Source organism: Myotis lucifugus, unplaced genomic scaffold (genome assembly GCF_000147115.1).
Source record: "Myotis lucifugus unplaced genomic scaffold, Myoluc2.0 scaffold_206, whole genome shotgun sequence".
In the NCBI taxonomy this organism is placed as follows: domain Eukaryota; kingdom Metazoa; phylum Chordata; class Mammalia; order Chiroptera; family Vespertilionidae; genus Myotis; species Myotis lucifugus.
The window spans coordinates 233,873-252,223 of record NW_005871254.1 but is presented as its reverse complement, the minus strand read 5'-3'; the positions used below and the strand labels follow the sequence as shown (position 1 = coordinate 252,223).

Here is an 18,351-nt window from a genome sequence, read left to right as displayed (position 1 = left end):
TATCTTAAAGACCATAGACATGGATTGATGAGAGAGGGGAAGAGCAATTTCTATGCCCCTGCCTTCTAGATCCGACCAGTGTTTTGTTTTCATCCACATACGCTTGTGAATCCTTGTTCTCAGTGATGAATTTTGTTAAGTCTCGTAGTAGGAGTAGCTTGACAGATGAAAGTAGTAGCTCGTGCATATCTCTGAGGTCACGAAATATAAACCTGATGTAAAATCTCTGTCATCAGTGATGCAGCAGCAAAAGTCCCACTGATAATATCAAACGGAGTCATAACGTTTTCTGTCGGACTATCGGTGTACATGTATACATTAAAAAATAAATGTATTGAGTGTGGGTCCCCTGTATCCGGCCTGGAGAGGGCGGGCGAGCGGGTGGCCGCGGCGCGGTGCTCCTGGGGCTGCCGAGAGAGCCGCCGGCGTGGGCCACCCTCCCGGGGCCAGGGCCCACCCGCGGCCGTGGTGCGCCGCTCCCCGCCTTCGGCTCCGCCCCGCGTGGTCGGCGCCTGGGGTGAAGCTGAGACCCAGGGAGGCTCCACTGAGCACCTGGGCCGCCACCCGCAGACCATGTTCCTGGCGCGTCTGACGTCTCAGCTGCTGCGGGTCGCGCCCCAGGCAGGCCTCCGTGGGCCCTGGCCCGTCTCAGGGGTGCGGGGAAGCAATGCCTGCAGGCCCCGCTACAGCATGCAACCAGCAGGCCCGAGTAGGGTTGCCGTCCTCCCGGGCAAGGGGGTCCAGCTGGAGCTCGAGGAGATGCTGGTCCCCAGGAAGATGTCCATCAGTCCCCTGGAGAGCTGGCTGACCGCCCACTACCTCCTGCCCAGACTGGATGCTGGGGTCCCAGGGACTGTGGCGCCGGCCCAGGCCTACGAGTGTCCGCCTGGCCAGGTGGGGGGAGGAGCCGAGCAGGGGCGTGAGGAGGTGCAGGATGCACCCCAGATTCGGTGCAAAAACGTGCTGAAGATCCGCCGGCGGAAGATGAACCATCATAAGTACCGCAAGCTGGTCAAGAGGACCCGATTTCTGAGGCGGAGGGTCCGGGAAGGACGCCTGAAACGGAAGCAGGTGAGGTTCGAGAAGGACCTGAAGCGCATCTGGCTGAAGGCGTGCCTGAAGGAAGCCCCTCCCGGCTGGCAGACCCCCAAGATCTACCTCAGGGGCAAGTGAGTGCGGGCGCCCCTGCCCCGGCGCTGCTGCTGTTCTCTTGTAATAAACGTTGACGAGCTCCGCTGAAAAAAAAATGTATTTTTCATCATCATATACTGTGTTTTTTTTGCTCAAATGAATTTTATTATTTCTTCAAGGTTCTTCACATATGTACACCTTAAGAGATAACAAGTAGGCGTAACATGTTCTCAAAAAATTTGGGTTGGCACGCAGAAGAATTTTGAGTTAGAGATTTTGCTGGTTTTGGCACGCACTCACAAAAAGGTTGCCCACCCCTGATCTAGGACCTCATCAGAGAGGATGGGCCCCAGCCCTGTGTCCTTCTGTGTTTCCTCCCGCAACTGTCCCACCTCCCAGGGCAACTTCCCTGTGACTCCACACATGCCGTCCTGCCAAAGGCCCATGAGGGCACCCAGGGCCTAACCTCTACCTCCTCTTCCCCTGGCTCCACCTTGCAGGGAGCAGGGATACGTACTCCAGGACCTGGAGTTTGGGCGGAGAGTAACATTGACCCTTCAGCCTCATTCCCCAGAGATGGGGACCACCAGGGCAGGGTAAGAAGCCATTTCCATGGGCGTCATCATTCCTGGGAATCCCCCCACTGAGGGGCTCCTAGGACTGGGATTTCTCAGGGGACCCTGAGCTCCCCAACTGCCCTGCACATAACAGCCCCAGCCACACATCAGACTGCAGCCAGCTCCACACCTGGCACTGGAGGCCCCTGAGCAAGGCAGACCCAGGGATCCACTCTCGGTTCTCAACCAGACCCGACTTCCTCAGAGCCTGGCCAGGCCTCTCCCTGCGGGCAAGGTAAGGCTCTGCGGGTCAGAACCACACAGGGGCCTGTAGAACCCTCGGGTCCCTGATGCCCAGGCCACAGCAGGTGCCTGCTTGCCCTCAACAGGCCATCACGATGCATGTCCATGGGGCCAGATATCCAACTGGCTGCACAGCATTTACCAGGTAAAGGCGGTAACTCCTTGCTGAAGCTGAGCTGATCTGGGACACCCCGATGGCCTTCTCCCACAGGCAGAGCCAATGTTAGCACAGCCTCCCCAGGCCCCTCCCTGCCTGAGGATTCATGCTACCCCTGCCTGATCTCCCACTCTCCTCCTCTAGACGTCTGTTCTCACAAACCCAGTTCAGTGCTGCTGGCCTCCTGTGACCCACTTCCAAACTTTGGTCCCAACCCAAGATGTGAGTGATCAGGTTTCAAAGAGAGGAATGGGCCAGTGGCCTCCATGGGGCTCCACAGCCCATGGCCCCAGACAGCCCACCTGAGGTCTGGTGGTCTGCTTTGGCCCATTTCCTAATGGGTGGTGGGAGGAAGGGGGAGTGAGCGGAGAGGAACCTAGCATTTGCCAGGATCAAGACCAGAGGCCAGAGGCACCTTGGGAGAGGACCACAGGTATCAGGGCCGGAGTCCAATGACCCTGGGCTCAGATCTTGAAAGCCAGCGAGATGGTGTGCCTCTTTGGCCCTGAAGGCAGCCATCCCGGTGTGCCCCAAAGCCTGTGGCATCCCTGTCTGACACACGGTGCCCCTTCTCTGTCAGCTCAGGCAGCTTGTGTCCACCACTCCTTTCTGCAGCCCATTGAGACCTTAATCCCGCCCTTCTCAGAGCATCATGGAAGGCCGGAGAGAGACACCTATCCCAACAGAACACGTGGACCTTCTAGCCGTGGCATCTGCGTGAGCAGGAAAACGGCAGCCATGAACGATCCCTGGGATCCTCTTGTCTCTTCTCAAGAAAGATGTAAATGAAATGAGGTACTCTCCCACATCCTGGGCATCAAACACCCCTATTCTGCTTCACCCACTCAGTACCAGGACAGGATAGAGTGCCTTGTGGGCTCCAGGCGTGGCCCTAACTATATAGAGGATCACACTTATGACCAGACCAGCCTCACCCACAAGACACCTCAGAGATAGGAGTACCCCCTCACCCCCCCAGAGTTGCTCTGACTCTTCAGACCTCCCACTCCCCCTCCTCCGGTCCAGTGATGATGGGCAAGGCCAAGTGGAAGCGGGGCTGCCAGAGGAAGTCCACATGATCGGTAAGACACACAAAGCAGACACCTTAGAGGATAGATGGCATAGGGCACAAGCAGGGGCTGCGTGGAAATGAATTCCGGAGGCTTGACTTCCTGTGTGCCAGACCCTTTGCTGGGTCTCACCATGGGTGTCATCACATGCTCCCCTGAGTGAGCCGCAGGGTGGGAATCACCTCACCCAGCTCCCAGAAGAGCTTGAATGGCATCTGGTGAGAAGCTGAGCCATGGCTCCATCACGGAACCACCACCAGAGCCCTGCTCTGTCCCTCCCACTGGCACCCTGTAAGGGGCTCTTAATGACCTCATTGGGTTGTCCCCAATATCACTCCTCTGTCTGTCTGTGAGAGCTGTAGTCTGTGGAGCCTCAGGCACCCACATAAGCCATGGGCATCTCTAGCAGCTTCTCTCAGGGTGTCATTCGTGAGCCCAGTAAAAGGCAAGCTTGGATCTAAACTCTGGTTCTGTTGTGTCCGTTTTATCAAGTTACAGTGTCTAATTGAAGAAGAAATCACAGTCTTTGGCCTGTGGGCTATTGTTGTACAAAAGCCATATTTGTTGCTGGGCTGTTGGCCAAAGTAATAATCATTTCTTAAATTCACCCTGAAGGAGGGGCAGCCCCGGGCCACCAAGGCAGTGGTGGGTGTGCGGAGGAATTCCCACTCGGATCCATCAGCACCAGAGCCTGGCAGAGACTCCATTCCAGACGTGGACCCCCAGGGCTGCCCAGAGCGGACGCCCAGCCTTGTTTTCTTTGTAAGCAGTGAGGTCTCAAAAAAGAGTCCTGGGTAAACATTAGGGTCAGATGTCTTAGAGGGCCTATTGTCAAGCCCTGAAAACTGGTGGCAGCACCAGCACACAACCCCCTGGTTAGCCTACAGACTGCACTGCAGTTCATCATGCCTTCTCTTTTCAGAGAAGAGAATTTTGAGGATGAAATGAGCTCCCAGAGACTCTTCCTTTCAATTATCTGCAGTTCACATGTTGAGGTGTGTCTTGTCCTGGTCATTATGATGCATGTGCTGGCTGGTCAAGGGTAGGGGGTGGACTAGAATATTTTAAAGGTTTAGAGAGTCTACCTCCACCAAAGCTCATGGACAGGAGGCAGAAAACTAAGACTGAAATAACAATCCAGTAGCCGGGAGGTGAGGAGCTAAGTGCAGGAAGCAAGAAGTTGTCATCGGGCCCTGGCTGGTGTGGCCCAGTGGGTTGGGCATTGTCCGGGGCACCAAAGGGTTGCTAGTTCAATTCCTGGTCAGAGCAAGTGCCTGGTTCTATCCCTGGTGGGGGCCATGTAGGAGGCAACTATTTGGTGTTGTGCTCTCTCATCCATGTTTTTCTCTCTCTCTCCCTTTCCCTTCCTCTCTCTAAAAATCAATTTAAAAGAATAAGTTGTTGTGCAGCATTAAGGCAGCCAGGGGTGAGGGAGGGGCTGTCATGGAGCCTGAGAGAGGAGGACACCTTGGGCTCCAGCTGTACCTTGGGGAGGGGGAGGGAGTACTGTGTGGAGCAGCATTGGTCTGTTCATGTCTGATACCTACAGAGAAGGGGATGAGGGAGGCCCTACTTCCTGGTCTCTCCACAAACAAGAGGCAAGTCCTGCCTCCCACCAGCCCACAAAGGCACCCGCTGTGCTGCTTTCCTGTCTGCATTCATGCTGCCCTTCAGCTCAGAATGCCCAGCGCCACCCTCATGTTAGGCAAAGCCCAGGCATCTCACCCTCATCCTCAGGCAGCCTTCAAACTAACTCCAGGCCCTTCCCATGTACTCTGAGCCATAAGCTGCCCCTTAGGGAGTCCTTAGCACCTTTGACTTACACTTACCACTGTATTATGGGTAGTCTGTCGACTAAGCTTCTATCCATTCTGTTGGGAGCGTCTGATGGGCAGGCATAACTCCTAGTAATTTATATATGCCTGTTGCTGGGTCCATATGAGGTAGACTCTCCGTCATGCTTGTGGGATGGATGAATGGATGAATTGGTGAACAGATAAATGGATGAACAAATGAATGAGCAATGAGCAATGGCTGGAGAGCTCGCCCCAGCAGCTCGGAGGGAAAGAGACTGTGGCCTTTGACTTATATGCTTTTATGAGCACCCCTGTCATATCCAGAAAGTCTGATTGTGAACCTCTGAATAAAAAAGAAAATAAAGATGCGCAAGCCCCTGTGTAAATTCGTAACTGGCTTAATAAAAGACTCAGAGTGAAAACCAGCCTGGTGTCTCCCACGGACAGTGTGGAGAAATCCAGTGGGAATGCCACAGTAAACACGAGTGCGCCCTAGCATTTGGTTTACAAACTGGCCGTGTCCCGAGGAAGGGCCTCTTCTTGTCCGCTCCCCACAGACTGTGTGGGTGGCTCACGCAAATCCTCCTGCAGTCACCCTCACTGTGGCTTATGGATGTGACGATACAAGAAGGACTGAGGATTGTTCGTCAGGGACGGAAAACACCCCTTTCTCTAAACCAGCGGTTCTCAACCTGGGGGTCGAGACCCCTTTGGCGGTCGAACGACCCTTTCACAGGGGTCGCCTAAGACCATCCTGCATATCAGATATTTACATTATGATTCATAACAGTAGCAACATTACAGTTATGAAGTAGCAACAGAAATAATTTTATGGTTGGGTCACAACATGAGGAACTATATTTAAAGGGCCAGAAGGTTGAGAACCACTGCTCTAAACCTTATAATGACTTAGATTTTGAAACTCAGACTAGGACTAAGAAACTTGCTAATGTGAAACTTCAATGTCTGTTTGCAAACACTGAACCAGGGTTTGCTGTGCGTGTGAATGACGCAGTTGGAATTGACTGAAGCATTGGATGGAGCCGGGGTTCTCCTGCCTGTGAAGCGCCCTCCCCACAGCCGTTCAGGATCGCAGAGGCCACGAAGGCCCCACAAGGCTGGACTCTTAGGAAGCTAAGTGTGATTTACTCTTCACCTACCAGGAAGCATATGTAAACCAAGGTGGATTTTAGACTGTAATAAAGACTTAAAAGCATTTATTTGCCCAAAAGGAGCTGCAGTTCAGGAGACGGGCGGGGGTAGCAACCTAAATTCTAATGTATCGAGACAAAGGGGAGGCCAGCTTTTATAGTGAAACTTACCATTTTATATACATGAAGTATTTGAATTGTGAGTCTGATTGGTCAGTATAGATGCAAACAAAGATGCAAATTGTGCATTTCTGATTGGACAGAGCAGGTCTCAGTCCTTTATTCAAAAGACGAAAGACAAAACCAGGGATTCCCCGAAGTTGTTGGCTCAGACAGCATAAACTCGCAGGGCGTAGTGGGGGAAGCAGAGAGTTCAGTCTAGGGTTCTTCCAGGGATAGCGTGCAGGAGGCGCCCGTCAGCAAAGGGCTGCTAGACTCTTACTATCATAAAATGTGGGCCCTCACTTTACCACGGGGAGTCCATCGGGGCAGATAAATTCCTCCTCAGGGTTCACAAATGAATCTTTCTTCTTGGGATCCACACAAGCCGTTATTGTTCCTCGGCTGTAGAACTCTCCTACGGCCCTTCACCCCTCTCCCTTCGAGTGCTGGATTGCTTTTATTCTCCGCATCCTAACTTTCTCTGTTGGATTTCCTCTTCCTGAAAGGCATTAAGAAGTGGTAACTTACTAGTACACAAATGCATGTATCTGTGTGTGTTCCAGCAAGGGGCAAAGAAAGGGGCAGAATCATTCTCGAAAGGTCTAGAAAATGCCTGGCAAGAGAAGGACAGGCCTATGTTGTTGCTACTCCATGCAGGGAATTCTCAATAAATATGATGCAGGGGCCTGGGGCCTGGCTGGTTCTCATGGGAAAGGGCCCATAGAAACACGGGTGCCTCCATCTAGATGGCAAATCTTAAAGCAGAAGGTCCCGGAAGCTGCCAAAGTGACTGTCAAAGATGGGCAATTGTGGAGCTTCATGTTTTCAGGGGAAAGTTTATATCATCGGGCCCCAAGGAAGAATGTCCAGAGAGAGACTCAGAGGAACAAAGAAAAGGCAAAGAGAGGAAGCGGGGCCTGAAGCACAGACGTTGCTGTGGTCAGAGAGACAGGCCTGCTGGGCTCTGGGAAGGGGTGCTGAGCTGTGGACCCTGAGGCCAGTCTGCGGAGTGCTTTTCAGAGACCCTGGATCTGCCTGTGGTGGAGGAAGTGGCGGGTGGACTCAGACTCAGGCCCTGCTGGAGAGTACAAAAATGCCTCCCCGTGCTTCTCTAACTAACCTGGCTTGGCTAAGGCAGAGAGTTCCTTTTCCTGACTAGCCTGCACGGTCAGCTGGCCCTCTCCTCCCCCAAATCAGTGCGCAACTTCCTGTCAATAATCATGTGTCTATTTTTTTAATTCTTATATCAGACCAAATCTAATGACATAGACAAGTATGCATGTAGAAAGCATTTCTAGACGATAGTTTTACTATAGACAATAGCAGTCTTATCTGGGCAACCACACAGATAAACTCACCTGTGGAAAGTCAATCTGGTGCTCCCTTGTCTGCCAGCTTGGGACGACTAATGGTCAAAGCGTACAAGAGCCATCTGTGTCTTCTAAAAGAGCAGGGGATCCTAATGGTGGGCATGGTCACCATGGAGCAGGCAGGTGAGGGGGTGCTTTGTTTAGCTCCTTGCTGTTCCGTGTCCCCTGCTCTTCCTGAAACTGGGCTGATGGCATTCTCATTAGCTGACCAAGAGAACCTCACAGTTCAGACACCTGGTGAGACAGCCCAGGAACACTGCCTGACAATGACCTTCAGCTCTGCATTTTTCTTCCAATTTTCTGATGAACAATTACTGGCTTGAATTTAGTTTTATATATAAAAACAATTCTGTCTTCTTAGTGTTCTCCACCTAGAAACCTACACACAGTAAGTAGAGGGAATTGGAGTCTGGTGTGAGGCTGGGTGACCAGCCAGATAATTCTCAAAAGATGCTGATGTTTTTGTAAATGCCAGTAGGTGGCAGGCAGCGTTGCAGGCCTGTAAAGACCCCAGAGACCAGAATAGGAGCAAGGTAAATGCACCATTAAAATCATGCAACTCCAAGGACTCCTGTTGCCTCCCAGTGTGTGTCCCCACTTTGTGTAGACCCACAGATGGAAAACCTAATTGTGCATTTAGGGAATCAGATCCCTGGACCCCTTCATCCTAGCCCCAATATGATAGCACTTTGCACTCTCAGATGCCTCCCTTGGAGTCTGTAATTAACAATGTCTTCCTTTAAAGTTGAGATTGTAGGGGTGTTTGTTAGTGTACACTCCCACGAGCCTCACCAGCAGTTAGAGCAGGAGAGCTGGCTTTAGGCCCATCGGCTGGCTCTGCACCCACCTGTGTTCACTGAGAGTGTACGTGTGCTGTCCAGGAAGGGAGGGCCGCCCCCTCACTCCACACAGTCACACACACACCCTTCTGAGGTTCTCATGGTGCCACATTAACCCCATAGGGTGACAGTATTTGATTAGCACTCCTTCCTCCCTTCTTCTTTACTCTCCTCAAACACTGACGCAGCCTTTACCACATGAAGGAATCAGGCAAGGTCCTGTCCACTGCAGAGACCAGACCAAAGATGCCTCTTTCTCAGGAGAACAAGCCACACACATAACTCCACCACAAGGCGGGACATGAAAGTACCCGGAGTAGGGGCCACATGCTCCCGAATTCATGGAGAAAGGACTTGGTCTCAGCTGGGAAACCAGAGTCAGCTCAACAGCCAAGTGCCATTGAGGCAGGACCCAGTGGGTATCAAAGGACACGTAATGTTTTGAGAGAGAGAAACGGAAGTAGCTAAATGCCTAGCTCCTTGCCCTAGAGGTGGAAGTAGGATGGAGCCATGGGATGGGAGGTTAGAAGGAACCTCATGGACCACTCTGTCTGTGCATGTCCCCCTCCTATCAGAATGCTCTTCTTTAAAAGTAAATAACCTCAAGTAACCACGTTCAAATCCATCCACTGGCTCCCTGTGCAGTTAGCATGACACCCCCGCCTCTTCCTGCACCATCTGGCTCCTGGCTACCTCTCCAGCTTCATCTCAGTCAACCTCCCTGTGTCCACGGCAGCAAGGCTTCTCTGCTTAGTTTTTCATAGACACACCAAGCACGTTCCCACCTTAGGGTCTTTGCATGACATTTTCCCACTCTTCTGCTACATCATTTTTATTTTGGTCTCAGCTAAAATATCACTTCTCACCAAGTTCTCCCTGGCCTCCCTACCTGGAGGAGTTCCCCCCAGCACACACACAGGTAACCTCTTGTTCTAGGGCATCATCCTCTTTAAGTTTCTGAAAATAACTATCTCCCTCCCTCACCCCCATCCCCTGGAACTGCCCTTGTCTTTTGTGAATTGTCACTATCTCCTCACTAGAACATGAGCCAGAGAATGTAATCATGGTGCTAGCCCCAGACAGCACCACATGGTTGATTCTTAATAAATATCTGAGTTGAATGCTCCCCTCCATCCTCACTCTCCTTCTGAGTCTCAACAGCCTGTGTCTAAAATGAGGAGTGTTACGGTTTGAAATGTGCTTCTTAAAAATTCATATCTTGAGGTCTTAATCCCAGCATAAGTATGTGATCGCATTTGGAAACGGGGTCTTTGCAGATGCAGTTAGTCAGTCAGCATGAGGTCATACTGGAGCAGAATAGCCTCTACTCATATGACCGGTGTCCTTAGAAAAGGAGGAAATCTGGACACTGAGCCGGCATCAAGGGAAGATGATGTGAAGACACAGGGAGAAGATGACCGTCTTCCAGCCAAGGGACAGATCCTTCCCTCACAAACCTCAGAAGGAACGTCCTGCTGACCCCTCAATGGCATGCATGCTTCTAGATTCAAACTGTGAGACAACTCATTTCAGTTGTTTAAGCCGCCTGCCTGAGGTACTTGGTTACTGCAACCACTGCAAACGAATCCCAAAATGCTCTCCTCTGAGCCCCCCTTCCTACCCCCCTACTTCTATGGGAAGGCACTTTCCATCATTCCCTCGATGAGGGTATGTGCCAAACAGTCTCAGGTCCCTTCCCTGAGCTGGCGTATTTAACATTCTTCGGCAACAGGACATATTCATTTCCCTCAAGTGAAATTAATTCTTTGGCTGCACAGAGTCCTAATCTCTCCACACTGTTGCTTAAATAATATTTGTTCTACCATTTCCTACAAACAACTTTGCTGACGGAGTTTATGATATGGCTTTCTGAAAAGAGGAAGCTTTTACTTCCTCTCTCAAAGTGCTATCGCAAGAACTTCTCCAAGGAACTGGGACTCCGTGCTCCGGCACCAGGGCAATAACAACCGCTCCGGCCTCACCTTGACCATCCCAGTGGCCCAGCGTGGTTTCTGCACTGGTCCCATTCCTTCCATAATGATTCTTCCAGCCAGCATCCTCATGTTGGAATACATAAGCTCTGGTTAAAGCACAACTCAATCTTCATTCTTATTTTCCCAAGTTTTTCCAAAACGAGAAGACTATAGTGCTCAGGAGACTGCTGAGCAACTTGAAGTTTCTGGCAAACACAGATATGTGCAGATGTGATTTTCAAAACAGGAGAGGGCCTCCCCAGCCAGTTCACAGAGGCCTGCTCTCCAGGAAAAAGAGGACAGCAGTAGTTCTGGCAGATCGCTGAGAAAGTACTGCATGCTATATGTTTAGATGGGAGGAAAGGGCCTCCAGTTTCAGCTCAAGAGATGTGCAGAGCTGAAAAAATATCACCCTCACAATAAGATAACAGCTGGACAAATAAAAAATTAATGACATTTCTTGAACTAACACCCTCAGAGAGCTGAGGGCACAGGTCAAACAACCAGCCCACATTCTAGGGAGAAACAGATGTGTGCAGACACCACCAGGTGCCAGATGACCTGGCAAGATTTAACTCAAACAGTTTAATGAATTAATAAATACCACATCTGAGCTAGCATAAAAAGTGGACACCCCCGGGAAGGGGAAGTGAATGGAGATGTAGGGGTGTAGACAGCCTCTTGCAGGCTTTTCCTCCATGAATCCCATCAGGTACAGGGGTGATTCAGAGAATCCTGAGATAGTCTCACTCACCATGCTGGGTAGGGAAGGGTAACAGCAGCCTTAATCTTCAGAGAAAGAGCAACACATACTGCCGAGTTGGGCACCGGTAGAGACCCAGATGGAAGAATGGAACAGCAAAAGTAAATCCCTATTCCTAGAGAAAGCCAGGAAAATGGGGTGGATTCATCATTATAGCTGAAGCAGTAAAGGAACACTTATTAAGGTGATACCCCTGACACCCAGCTTCACTGTGGCTACCTGAGCCTAAGGCTACACCAGAACATCGGAGATCACCCATTTCTCCATTCCACACCACCATGCTAACAAACACTGAGTAAAAGTTATAGTGAACTATATCTGGGAGAGTGACAACAAACAGATTTTCTCTGGGGAGCCACATAAAGCAAAGAACCACATGAAGCTAGATCTCACACCAAGTAGGGTACATACAGTGGGAAAAACGCTAAGGAAGATTAACCCATTCCCTAAACACAGGGCATTGCCAGGGGCATCTGAAGTCTCTGGTGCACTGTGGTAACCCCAGCAACAACAAAGGTTAAGCCCAACCCAACTCCTGACTATATTAACCCAAATCCCCATTCTAAAGGTCCAGCCCAAAGAAAGACATGCTCATATCCAAGCACACACACACACACACACCACCACCACCACCACCACCACCACCACCACCAACAACAACAACAACAAAAATAGGAAGCATATGAAAAAGTACAAAAACATACTGGAGGAGACAAAGCAAATATCAGAACCAGAATCAGATATGACACAGAGTTGAAACTGTCAAACAATCAATTTAAAATAACTATGATTAATATGTTAAAGGTTCTAATAGAAAATATAGGACAAGCAAGAACAGATAGGTAATTTCAGTGAGAATCCAGTAGAATGCCAGAAATGAAAATCACAGTAACACAGCTGAATAATGCTTTCAGCATGGTAAGACATCAATGAATATAATACAGCTGAAGAAATAGTGAATGTAAAGATAGGCTGACAGGAGTGATCTAAACTGAAATACAAAGAGAAATAAAGAGTAAAATAAAGTACACTCAAGAGCTGTGGGACAATATCAAATATTCTAAAACATTCATTGTTAGGATTTGGGGAGAAGAGACATACAATGGAGTAAAAGAACTATTTAAAGAAACAGCATCCAAGAACAAGCATTTTCTGAAATTAATGACAGACACAAAATCACACATCCAAGAAGCTCACAAATCACCAAGCAGGATAAACATCAAAACAACACAAAGAAACACACAAAAACACCTAAACATATATTCAAATTGCTGACAACCAAAAGCAAAGAGAAAATATTGAAGGCAGAAAAATGTCACATTACCTCCAGAGCAACAGGATAAACATTAGAACAGACTTCTGATGAAAAACAATTACAATGGAGTGATATATTTTAAATGCTGGGGGAAAAAACTAAAACTGTCAATGCAGAATTCTATAGCTGGTAAAAATATCTTCCAAAAATGAAGGAAAATTAAATACTTTCTTAGACGAACAAAACTGAGATAATTCACCCTAGCAGACCCCCTCCAGGAGAAATATTAAAATAATTTCTCCAGGAAGAAGTAAAATATGATATAGTTTAGAAAATTGGGATCTTTACAAAGAAATGAAGAGCATTGGAAATGGAATAAATGAAGGTAAAATAAAATTTATTTTCTTCTTTTTAATTGTTCGAAAAGATAACTGAATATTTAAAGCAATGAAAGTGACAATGTATTGTGTATTTACAGCTTATGTAAAAGTAAAATATATGATAACAATAGGAAGAAATATCCTATATAATAAAAGGCTAATATGCAAATAGACCAAACAGCGGAATGACCAGTCGCTATGATGCATACTGACCACCATGGGGCAGACGCTCAATGCAGGAGCTGCCCCCTGGTGGTCAGTGCACTCCTACAAGGGGAGTGCCACTCAGCCACAAGCTGGGCTCATGACTGGCAAGCACAGTGGTGGTGCGGGAGCCTCTCCTGCCTCTGCAGCAGCCCTAAGGATGTCTGACAGTGGGCCTAAGCCATCAGTCAGACATCCCCTGAGGGCTCCTGGACTGCGAGAGGGCACAGGCGAGCTGAGTCACCCCCCTGAGTGCACGAATTTCGTGTACTGAGCCTCTAGTTGGAAATAAAGATCCTTATACAACATTTGAGGTGGTTAATATTATTTTAAGTGAACTCACAATATTTTAAAATGAATATTGTAAACCCTAATGCAAGCATTAAAAGATTCTTTAAAATATTTTATTTTAAATACATATTTCAGCCCTAACCGGTTTGGCTCAGTGGAAGGAGCATCTGCCTGCGGACTCAAGGGTCCCAGGTTCAATTCCGGCCAAGGGCATGTACCTTGCTTGCGGGCACATACCCAGTAGGGAGTGTGCAGGAGGCAGCTGATCAATGTTTCTCTCTCATTGATGTTTCTAACTCTCTATCCCTCTCTCTTCCTCTCTGTAAAAAATCAATAAAATATATTATTTAAAAAAAAAAAAAAAATATTTTATTTTAAATACATATTTCAACAGAATATGTAAAATAGAAAAATAGTCTAGGTAGAGATTTCTTTCAACTTAGTCTAAGCAGGCATGGAGGGAAGCAGAGCTGGAAAAAGGGGGACCACTTTGTTAAATGCAAGTATGCTGCTTGGAAACTGTGTCCAAAGCTGCCTTTTCCCCCTTAATTTAGGCAAAAATTAGCACTTCCTTCTTTTACTCTAAAAGTTGTTCACTCATAGAATGAAATTTCTGAATAATTGCATTCATCTTTCAGTTCTATGTCTAGTCCTTCAAGTGAAGAGTGGCCCAGTATTACAACAAAAATACCAGAGATACTTGATAAAACTTTGTTGATCAAAGCAAAACCTACAAGATGTGGGATATTGATTAATAACAAGTTACACTATTCCTAATATTGTGTATTAGAGTAGTGACTTTAACCTTTAAAATCCATCTTTTGCTTCTATCTAAACAATGAAAAATTACCAAATAAGGAAATAGTCTTGTACAAAATTATCTTCTCACCAATGAAACAGTAAGTCTTTTAAATTCATTAATCCTCTGATCACTCATGCCTACAAAAGAGAGAGAAGGAGAGAAGGAAAAACAAAAGTGATTTTTATACCAGCATTTTTTTCATTAGAATCTATAAATAGTCCTTCAAATTTAGAACAGCAATTTATTTTAGAAAAAAATAGATATACATTTTCAAGAGATTAAATTCCATCAACAGGAGGAACCATCTACATATAAGCAAGGCATCGACTCTCTCACAATGAGGATTTGGAAATCTGGTCACCACAGAAGCTGTATCAAAATTTAAACAACTTCACCAAAAGAAGAAAAATTCTCATGAGAAACTAAACCAAAAACACTAAAACGCAATCATGCAACATGAACTTCATGTGGAAATTGCTTCTCCAGATGGTCGAGGCTCCTGAGGACAGTGTCATTGCTCCAGAGGCCAATTCACTGTCTACATGAACTTAAATGCTTCTTCTTCAATGAAAGTTAAACTTTCCATCCTGAATATTGGCCATTAATTATTTTTCCCAGGAATTTCTGGACTTCATAATAAAATCAAGATCACAAGAAAATATACTCTAAATGTTTATAAATGCTTGCTTTAAAGAAGTAAATCTTTTCTGTTTCAAATAAAGCCTTTTTGTAGTGAGGTATTTTTAATTTTTAGTTATTTTAAATAAAAACTGTATATACTTAAGGTGTATAACATGATGTCTTGATATACATCTACACAGTGAAGGTATACAGTTAAGGTAATTAACATATCCAGCTTCCTCAGGTAGTTACCATGGTGTGTGCCTCTGTGTGTGCAGAACACCTGAGATCTACTCTTAGCCAATTTCAAGTATACAATACGGATTATTACCATAGTCACCATGCAGTACATTGCATCTCTAGGACTTAGTCATCCTAGATGACTGGCATTTTTTACTTTTTGACCAATGACTCTTCATTCCCCCCCACCTCCCTAGCTCCTGACAACACCATTCTACTCTCTATTTCTATGAATTCAACTCTTCAAAAAGATTCCACACATAAGTGAGATCATGCGGCATTTGTCTTTCTGTGTCTGGCTTATTTCACTTAACATAGCAACCTCCAGGTCCTTACTCAAAATAGTATTAAATAATGATTAAAGTTAGACAAAGGATCTCAGTGTCTGAATTGGGTATTTATAACAAAGACAGTACATATGGCCTGGCTGGTTGCAGCCATGACAGGAATTCAGAGCCTGGCCATCGGTTTCGGGGCTGCAGACCAGACGCTCCCATTCACTGGTCCCTCCTGCAGTGCTGAGGTGTGGCTCCCCAGCCACGCCCTGAGCCCAGGGCTGTGGGACATTAGGCTGAAGCCAGAGCCCCCAACCTGCCAAAGACACTCCTGCTGCAGAGTCACATCCTGGAGAAGACAGACAGAGGATTTGGAAGTAATAAAAAAATGGCCTTTCAAGGAAATGCTGCCAAGCCTCTGCCTAGTAATTTCTCAAATGAACCTAAATAACTCAAGCTTGAAAGAAGAAATATAATCATCAACACAGCAAGTCTCACCTCATCCCACAGCCTCTGTAGACCAGCCTTCCCATAGATCACAGGTGGGCCTTTACTCAGGGACAGGAGCCTTCACCATACAAGCCACACCAGGGCAGTGGGGTTTGGCTGATGGAAAGAATTCTGTGTCCCCAGTGCCCTCCAGCATAGAGGGGCGAGGGCCAGAGGCTGGTGACCTTGTGAAACTAGAGAAGAAAACCCCATTTTAGTTGTTCCCACCCTGTGCTCATCATTGGTGCAAAGTCAGATTCTGATTCAATAACTTTCTGTGATTTAGCTTCAGCATTTTTTGTGTGTCTCTATTAGAATCACCATTAATCTATTGGTATAGTCGGATGTCCCTTGACCTCACCCCTCCTGTCTGTGAAATATGCTAATTGGACCGGACAGCCGAATGACCTTCTGGAAGTCCTTCCAGACGACCTTCCAGATGAAGCCAGGGCTGCGAGGGCTGAGCCCCTTGCATGAATTTCATGCATTGGGCCTCTAGTATTTATATAAACACATGTTTATATATGAACATGTCTCCACACTTTGCAAACATAAAGTTTACATTCTTTTTTATTGTTCACTTTCTTATATTATTTCACAAAGAAAATCTCAAACTAAAAAAAAAATACAATGAAAATAGCAGAAACCACTTTCTGTAGCATCAAGAGTCAAACTAGAAATATGTAACAAAAGGTTAGTCATTGCCAATAACAACAGGGAACAGTTTGGGAATTATAACAGTTCTTCCCTAAATAATACTTTGGTCACAGAAAACCTTAAGACAGCTCGTGGAACTTCCTTAAAACAACACTCCTTATCAAAATCTTTGCAATATTGTTATAGCTGCAATCATAGAAAAATGTGTATCCATTAACATTTTAGTAATAAAAATAAAAGATAAGACAAGTGAACTAAGAATTCTACTCAATAAATTTTTAAAAATTAAAGTCACTAAAAATATTAAACATAGAATAATAATTGAATTAAGACACTAAGACAAAAAAACAGCATATAATTGATTGTGACAAAAGGTGGTTCTTTTGGAGAATAAGATAGAATAGCATAGGATAGAGTATAATAGGATATTAATTAGTGCATTAAAGGAAAACAAAAATAAACTAGGAAAAGAAAGAGGAAAAGGAAGGAAGAAGGAAAAAATAGAGTAAGAAGAGCAAGCACAAACATCCAAATGTGGGTATAAAGAAGAAGAAAGAACAGAATTATACACACATATTAATGACTCTGAGTATCTTTCCTAAGAAGCACAAAATTAAAGTGGACTTGGGAAGAGACAAGAAAGCCTGAAGACCAAACCAAACAGTCTTCAAAGACCACACCCTGTAAACTACTTTGTTCACACTTTTCTGAATGAACTTTTACAAAAACTGAGTTTAAACTGATCCTGAGCATAGAAATAGGGAAAAAAAATAGTAGCTCTATTATTTTTTAAAAGCTAATACAGTTCTGATATCAAAATCTAAAAGAGATAGCACAGAAAAAGAAAACTACAATAACTATATAAATATTGAAGCATTAAGTGGGAAATTAAATATTAGCTTAATATCTATCTACACTAATAAAAGAGAAAAATGGTAATTGGCGTACGACCGCTACCCTTCCGATTGGCTAATCAGCGTATCCTTATGCAAATTAACTGTCAGCCAAGATGGCGGCCGGCAGCCAGGCAGCTGGAAGCGAAGACTGCAGACTCCAACGTTCCCCGCCTGCCTTGCAGGCCTCTGAGCTGGCAGTTTGAAACATTCTAACAAATATAGCCGGCTGGGATCTCAGAGCTGAAGTTATACATTGTTTCGATTATAGAACGGCAAACAAACCAGCAGCGGAAGCCTCAGAGCTAGAGCCAGAGCTAAAGCTGGCCCAGAAGAAAAGAAAAAAAGAAAAAAAGGAGTGGTTGGGAGCTCCAGTCAACAACCGCCAGCCTGAAAGCAGTCAAAACTGCCAGCCTGAAAGCAGCCCTCAGCCCCTCACCCAGACTGGCCAGGCACCCCAGTGGGGACCCCCACCCTGAAGAGTGTGTGACCAGCTGCAAACAGCCCTCAGCCCCTCATCCAGGCTGGCCAGGCACCCCAGTGGGGACCCCCACCCTGATCCAGGACACCCTTCAGGGCAAACCAGCCGGCCCCCAGGCCTCTATCCTATATAGTAAAAGGGTACTATGCCTCCCAGCACCGGGATCAGCAGAACCGCGAGGTCTCCTGGCACCAGATCAGCATGACAGGGTGCAGCGCCCAAACCCCCTGATCGCCCTGCGGCTCTGTGTGTGACAGTGTGTGGGCGTCCCAACCCCCTGATCAGCCCTGCTCTGTGTGTGACAGGGGGTGGTGCCCCAACCCCCCTCCCCCCGCCCACCGGCCCTGCTCTGTGTGTGACGGGGTAGAGCTAATAAACCTTCCCCATCAGTCCTGCTCTGAGTGTGACAGTTGGTGGCGCCCCAGCCCGCCTGATTGGTCCTGCTCTGTGGGTGAATAGAGGGCGGCGCCCCAACCCCCTGATCCACCCTG

General features: G+C 47.0%; 1 protein-coding gene across 1 annotated transcript; it reads left to right on the top strand.

Moving 5' to 3' along the window:
* The first annotated feature begins 402 nt into the window (after positions 1-402).
* On the top strand, positions 403-1,247 carry LOC102417748 (aurora kinase A-interacting protein-like). The gene has a single exon (XM_006097539.3). The coding sequence runs from the start codon at positions 574-576 to the stop codon at positions 1,171-1,173; it is 600 nt and encodes a 199-aa protein (XP_006097601.1). The 5' UTR covers positions 403-573; the 3' UTR covers positions 1,174-1,247.
* The last annotated feature ends 17,104 nt before the right edge of the window (positions 1,248-18,351 follow it).